Source organism: Mus pahari, chromosome 6 (genome assembly GCF_900095145.1).
Source record: "Mus pahari chromosome 6, PAHARI_EIJ_v1.1, whole genome shotgun sequence".
Lineage (NCBI taxonomy): Eukaryota > Metazoa > Chordata > Mammalia > Rodentia > Muridae > Mus > Mus pahari.
In genome coordinates, this window is record NC_034595.1 from 77,629,923 (window position 1) to 77,637,247 (window position 7,325).

Consider the following 7,325-nt stretch of genomic DNA (forward strand, 5'->3'; position numbering starts at 1 on the left):
GCTCTTACCCTCTGAGCCATCTCACCAGCCCGGAAATTTTTTTTACTTATTTTATGAGTACACTGTTGCAGTCTTAAGACACACCAGAAGAGGGCATCAGACCCCATTTTAGATGGTTGTAAGTGACCATGTGGTTGCTGGGAATTGACCTCAGTACCCCTGGAAAAGCAGTCAGTGTTCTTAACCACTGAGCTTTTTCTCCAGCCCATCCTCAAAATTTATAAAGTAATTGCTCCATAAGTATTTAGTTGACTTTTCAAGACATATTTACTATTTGCTAAGTAAATATTGGGTAGTTATATAAAAATCACAGCTTGGATTTCAAAGGATAAGTGTAAGTTAGGAGCCAGTGAGAATGTTCCAGATGAGAGACAGTTGTGCGGTAATGAAAGGTAGGCTTTTTGTTCTCTTTTAAATTACCATATGCTCTTGTGAGATGCTAGGCTTCAAAATGATTTGATTGTGCATTTTCTTTATTGTCTAGGAAAGTGATGCAGACCGGCCGCTTAATGACAGTGGCTGTCTCCTTGAAGATAGTGATCTTTTTGAAACAGGTTTGGAGGAAGAAAATGACTCTCCACTGGAAGATGAAGAGTCGTTAGAGTCAATAAGGGCGGCTGTAAAAAACAAGGTGAAGAAGTGCAAGGCAAGTTAAGAGCCAGCCCAGCGCACTGCTTCAGTCTTTGTTTCACTGTTGCATTTATTGTTGGAGCTTACAGGTTTTAAACTTAAAATACTTACTTTTCTGTATGTGGGTGTTTTGCTTGCATGTATGTCTGTGTGTGCATACAGTGCCCATGGAGGCCAGAATAGGGTGTTAGATTCCTTGGAACAGGAGTTACAGATGACTGTAAGCTGTCTTGTGGGTGGTGGGAACAAACCTTGGTCCCTTGTACTTGGCTCTGTGAGTAAGATGGTTTGCTGTGCAAGTGTAAGGACCGAAGTTCAAATCCTCAGAACCCAGATCACAAAGTCATGTGTGGTCAAGAGCTGTAGTCTCTTGGGGACTGGGGTTGCTGGGACTTGGTGAAGAGACCCTGTCTCAAGGAAGTGGGGAATGGGGAGGGATAAGAGAGTGGGACACCTGGTAGTCTTCTCTGGCCTCCATGTGTACACAAATAAACAAATATAGCAAACATGTATACACACACACACACACACACACACACACACACAAACTGAAACAAAAAGGAATATTTGAGCTAGGATTATCACTATTGCTGTGATAAACACCATGGCCAGAAGCAAACTGGGGAGGAAAGGGTTTGTTTGAGCTTATAGTTGTAGCCCAGCGTGAAGAGAAGTCGGGCAGGAGCAGGAGCAGAAGTCATGGAGGCCTGCTGCTTACGGGCTTACTTTCTAGATCTTGCTCAGCCTGCTTTTTTTTCCTTTTTTCTTTAATTTAATTAATTAATTAATTAAATTTACATCCCAGTGGCTACCCCTCCAGCCCCCCTCCCCCACAGTTCTTTCCCCAAATCCTGCTTCCTTTCTCCTCTTAGAGGGTAGAGGCCCTTCCTGGGTATACACACACACACACACACACACACACACAAGTCTCTGCAGGGCTAGGAACATTCTCTCGCACTGAGGCCAGACAAGGCAGCCCAGTTAGGGGACTAGATTCCACAGACTGGCCAATAGCTTTAGGAACAGCTCCCACTCCAGTTGATGGGGGACTCCCATGAAGACAGAGCTGCACATCTGTTATATATGTGTGGTTTGGGGGGCTAGGTCCAGCCTGTGTATGTTCTTTGGTTAGTGGTTCAGTCTCTGAGAGTCCCAAGGGTCCAGGTTAGTTGACTCTGTTTTCCTGTGGAGTTCCTTTCTGGGTCCTCAATCCTTCCCCCAATCCTTCCATGAGCAGCCTGCCTTTTTATATAAGCTGGCACCACCTGTCCAGGGATAGCAACTTCCACAGTGGGCTGGGCCTCTTCTCCATTAAACATTAATAAGACAGTACCCACACAGACTTGTCCTCAGGCCAAACATTTTTTTTAAAGATTTATTTATTATATGTAAATACACTGTAGCTGTCTTCAGACACTCCAGAAGAGGGAGTCAGATCTTGTTAAGGATGGTTGTGAGCCACCATGTGGTTGCTGGGATTTGAACTCTGCGCCTTTGGAAGAGCAGTCGGGTACTCTTACCCTCTGAGCCATCTCACCAGCCCCCCTCAGGCCAAACTTACAGAGACATTTTCTCAATTAAGGTCTCCTCTTCCCAGATATGTCTAAATTCATGTCAAGTTGACAAAAATCAACCAGCAGAAAGGATTTTCTCTCTGTGTGTTTGTTTCATTCTCTTTTTCTTTTTCGATTATATTTTATGTGTATGAGTGTATACACTGCATGCATGTATATATATGCATTTGTATGTATATTGTATGCATTTGGTACCTGTGGAAGCCAAAAGAGGGCATTGGATTCCCTGGAACTTGAGTTATAAACTTCTGTTAACTATAATGTAGGAGTTAGGTCCAAACAGAAAACTTAGGGCTATAATTCCATTTGTATCTAATTTTTTTTTTTTTTTAGCACAGTAGGAAAATTTTTATCTGGTCATTATTAATTTAAGAGTAAAGTAGTGTGGTGTAATTAAGAAGCATCATTTTACCAGCCCTGGTGGTTGTACTATCCAAGATACTTGGGAGGCAGGAGAATTTCAAGTTCAAAGCCAGCTTGGGAAGCTTAATGGAACCCTGTCTTTAATTGAAATTTGAGGCCAGGGGATTTATCTCAGTTGTAGAACACTTGCCTAGCATGTGTTAGGCCCTGAGTTCTACTCCTTACATCAACAAGAGAAAAACATCTTTTTATCTGAGTTTAGTTTTGTCTTTCTTTAATCGATTTGCAATCTTTTAGAAAAAGGAACCGTCTCTGGAGAGTGAGACTTTTTCCTTAGAAGACGGAAATGAGTTACCCAAAGGCCGTGCGAGGAAGGTAAGGTACACCCCTACCCACGATGTGTATACTCTCTCTCCACAGAGGAGTGGGTGTTTCTCAAGATAAATGGCGTGTCTTATTTGAGTTCCTTGGTAACCAAGCTCTTCCCTCTTTCTTTTTATTTACTTCTTTTTAAAAGATATATATGTTTTGCCTATGTGTGTCTGTCTGTATGTCTGTCCGTGTGCCACATATTAATTTTATGTGTATGTGTTTTGTCTGCATGTGTGTGTACCACATGTGTTTTGCCTGTGTAAATCTGTGTGTGTCTATTTTATGTACATGTGTCTTGCCTGTATGGTATCTGTGCACCACGTGTTTCTTTGTTTTTGTTTTTGTTTTGTTTTCCGTTACAGGGTTTCTCTTTGTAGCCCTGGCTGTCCTGGAACTCACTCTGTAGACTAGGCTGGCCTCGAACTCAGAAATCTGCCTGCCTCTGCCTCCCAAGTACTGGGATTAAAGGCATGCGCCACCACTGCCCGGCTCACCACGTGTTTCTTTATGTGTGTTCTGCCTTTATATATGTCTGTGTACCACATGTGTGTTTTGCCTGCATGTATGTCTGTGTACCACGTGCATGCAGTGCCTAGTGGCCAGAAAAAAGCATCACAGTCCTTGAACCTGGAGTTACTGATGATTGTGAGCCACCACATAGGTGTCGGGAACTGAATGTGGATCCTCTGCAAGACGGGCAGGTGCTCTTAACCACTGAGCCATCTCTGTCATGCAAGGTGTTTCTTTGTACACAGTAGGAACAGAAATATCGTTCATTAGGATAAACTTGTTTTCGGAGACTTGCTAATAGATACATTCCTTATTCTTGTATTGAGTGTTTAGTGCCAATTCCTTCTCTTCCTGTTTTCTTGGAGACAACAACTCTCCAGGAATAAATATCTTCCTGGAAAACACCATTAATGTATTTTCGCTTTGTTTTTGTTTTGAAGGAAAGAAAGGCAGCAAGGTTAAGTAAGGAAGCATTAAAAAAACTGCATAGTGAGACCCAGCGTCTGGTCCGAGGTAATACAAAATTGTGGAAAGCATCCCAATGGGGTTGGGTTTGCTTTGGTTTGGTTTGTGGTTTTTTGTCAACTCCTCTTGGATGTTGGAGAGTTGGTTTGCTAACATTCATAATGTGAATTCATATCACATGAGTGTGGTATGGAATTTAGAGATAAACTTGATAAATGTCCATTGTTTCCCAAGCCCTTGGGCCATTAATATAAACAGAAAATTTGCAGAACTGTGGTAGAGCTAAAGGGGACCTGTTTTTAAAATATTTTAAATTATGTTTGTGTATGTATGTGTGTGGGGTGGTGTTTATGTTAGTGTAATTGCCCAGAGAGGTCAAAAAAGGTCAGACCCTCTGGAGCTCGACTTATAGGCAGTTGTAAGCTGCTGAGCTGACGGGTTCTGGGAACTGAACTCTGATCCTATCTCAGAACATGAGTGCTCTCCTCCCTAGAGAGGAAACTGTTGTCTATGGACTGACTGCATCCTGATCCCTGTAGGAAGTTTGAAACACATGAAATTATTTGAGATATATAAAGGGTTCTGTTTGAAATGGGATCCAAGAATATGTATTTGTTAAAAGCATTCTGATTTGTTTTGCCTAGCATATGGCCCAAGACCCTTAGGTTGTTTGAAGCTGGGAGGATTGAAGATTTGAGGTCAGCATGGATGATACAACAAGTTCCAGGCCAGCCCGTGTCATGTAGTATGTCCTTGCTTCATAACAAAAGAAACACAAAAACCAGTTATCTTTTAGGAGCTTGCTGGTGTTTGGCTCTTGTCCTTGGTAAACACAGGACTGTTTTCTGTCTCATGGTAGCTTTGTTTTATATTATTTGGTTAACTGAATATGAAGTGACATTTCAGAATATACACATGAGTATTTCCTTGTTTTCCAATTTTTTTTTTTTTTTTAGAATCTGCACTTAATCTTCCATATCATATGCCTGAGAGTAAAACTATTCACGATTTCTTCAAACGTAAGCCCCGGCCCACGTGCCAGGGCAGTGCCATGGCCCTGCTAAAGTAAGAACCTGCTTTCCTTGTGGTTACAGTCTCGGTGAATGTTCAGTTTTGTAGCATCTGGTATAAAGTTTAGACTCCTTAGTCCCTTAACTGATTTAAACCACACATTCTGTGTTGAGAGATGAGAGCACTTCACAGTGAGAATTTTCAGCTCCACCTCTTGTCCCTTCTTCTAGGTCATCTAAGTATCAGTCGGGCCATTACAAGGAAACCATGAACCCAGCAGATGCTGCTGGAATGGGTGCTGAGGACTCCAGCAAAGGTTCCAAGCAGAGGACGGGGGCTGGAATTGCAACGGAAACTGATGTTCTCCCTGAGGTCTCAGAAGAAGCCAGGATCCCTGCTGGATCAGATGAGGCTTATGGGAAGGATCCGATAAGACAAGGAGAGCTGGAAATTGAGGAGACTGAGAAGCACAGTGATGACAGACCTTATTCTCCTGGGGACAGATCCATGTCACAGCAGGAATCCTCTATCTCCAGGATCAAAGACAATGAGGGGCATCAGGCTGGAGACCTCACAGAATCTGACCCTCCGGCCCTGGAGGGAGAAGAACTAAAAACAGTAGAAAAAACAGATGCAAAAGAGGGAATGCCTGAACAGAAAACCCAGTCCGAGTCCCCAGCAGCAGCAGCAGCAGCAGCAGCAGCAGCACCTGAAAAGGTGAGACGATTCACCGTGGACCGACTTAGACAACTGGGAGTGGATGTTTCCAGTCAACCTCGGCTGGGTGCTGATGAAGACTCCTTTGTGATACTTGATGAACCTGAAACCAACAGAGGTAACCCTTGAAACGGGGAAGATTCTCTGGGGTGGTTCCTACCTGCAGCTTTTGCTGTTGTGGAAGATGGGGAACGTGGGAGAAGCCAGTGATTGCACATGAGCTTCTTCTAGATGTACCAGAAGTGGGCAGAATCCTGTTCAGATGAGGTTGGCAGGATGTCAGGGTAATCTTTTAAGTCTTTTTTCAGATGGAAACCTGGTGATAATTAACATACTGAGGAGGCATACTGCTATTGGGTTATGGTTTTTAGGAATTTATTTCTGCCTTTTCAACTAAAACACCTAAATTTTTCTATGACCCTGTGTCAAATCTTATATTAAATCATTCATAAAAACATTCCATTTTTGACACCCAGAGAGAAACACTTTGATCCACTTAAATTGTCTGTAAAATTGAATTTCTTCCTCCACCCCCACACTCAACAGATACTAAACTATCTGCAGTATTTATAAAATGCTCTACTCCTTTCTGGGCTGACAGAGCAAGGTCACCTGTAACCTTGTAAGAGTCCTGGTTACAGTGGAGGCAGTCTATCACACATTCAGGTAAATCAGATACCTATCCTTCACTTATGGTACTTTCACCATAGGACCTGGGAAGATAGCTCACTGGTTAAGAGCATTTGTTGCTCTACCAGAGGACCAGAGGGACTTTAAGTCCCAGCATCCATGTCTGTACCTATAACTTCAGCTCCAGGGACTCTGACATTCTCATATCTCATGTTTCTCTGGCTAGTCTCAAACTCACTGTGTAGCCGTGCAGGACCTTGGCCTTCTGAGTACTGGGATTTCAGGCTTACCTGGTTAGTGGGTGCTGGGGATTAAACCTAGGACTTCATGCATGCTAGGTGAGCACTCTGCCAATTGCGTCACATCTCTTCCCTAGCATAGATTACAAACTGTTTAACCGAGTATAGGGTATTAGTTGTTGAAACAGGATCTCTCTTGTGTAGTTCAGGCTAGCCTTAAACTCCCAGCCCTCCTGCCTCTCCATCATAGTGTTAGGATTTGGTATGTGCTGGCACTCAGGCCTGGGCTATCTCCAACCCTTCTTAGAAAGAAAAAGGAAAGACACACTGTATGGTTCAGCACTATACAAAAGGTATGTTGAAATAGTGTATTCAAATAAAAAGACTAAAGAAGCATTCACGTGGTGGTAACTAAAGCCATTTATATCAAGACTGTTCCAATCAATAACAACTTGTTGGCAGGTGCTGTGTCCACCATGGGGACTGATGTGTAGAATATGCTTGGTGGCTTTGTTGAATAGATGGACTTTGTGGACTTGTAGAGGTGAGAGAATGGTATTTTAGGATTATAATTTTTTTTAACTTTTTTTTTGAGTCAGGGTCTCACTTTGTAACTTTGACTATCCCAGAACTCATGGTGTAGATCATCAAGCTGGCCTCAGACTTGCAGCCTTCCTCCACCCCTGCCTCCTAAGTCCTGGAATTACAGGGATGCACTCCCAGCATGCCTGAGGACAGTTTTTACTTTTTTTTTTTTTTTTTTTTTTTTTTTTTTTTTAATATGATTTATGTTTGCGACCTTTAGAGGGGGGAA

General features: G+C 42.7%; 1 protein-coding gene across 1 annotated transcript in view; it reads left to right on the forward strand.

Moving 5' to 3' along the window:
- Clspn (claspin) overlaps nucleotides 1-7,325 on the forward strand; it is a 35,673-nt gene that overhangs the window by 5,132 nt on the left and 23,216 nt on the right. Inside the window, exons 4-8 of the mRNA XM_029540396.1 lie at nucleotides 485-646; nucleotides 2,865-2,942; nucleotides 3,890-3,962; nucleotides 4,871-4,979; nucleotides 5,156-5,760. Coding sequence (XP_029396256.1) covers nucleotides 485-646; nucleotides 2,865-2,942; nucleotides 3,890-3,962; nucleotides 4,871-4,979; nucleotides 5,156-5,760 — 1,027 coding nt within the window. The remainder of the gene's footprint in view (nucleotides 1-484; nucleotides 647-2,864; nucleotides 2,943-3,889; nucleotides 3,963-4,870; nucleotides 4,980-5,155; nucleotides 5,761-7,325) is intronic.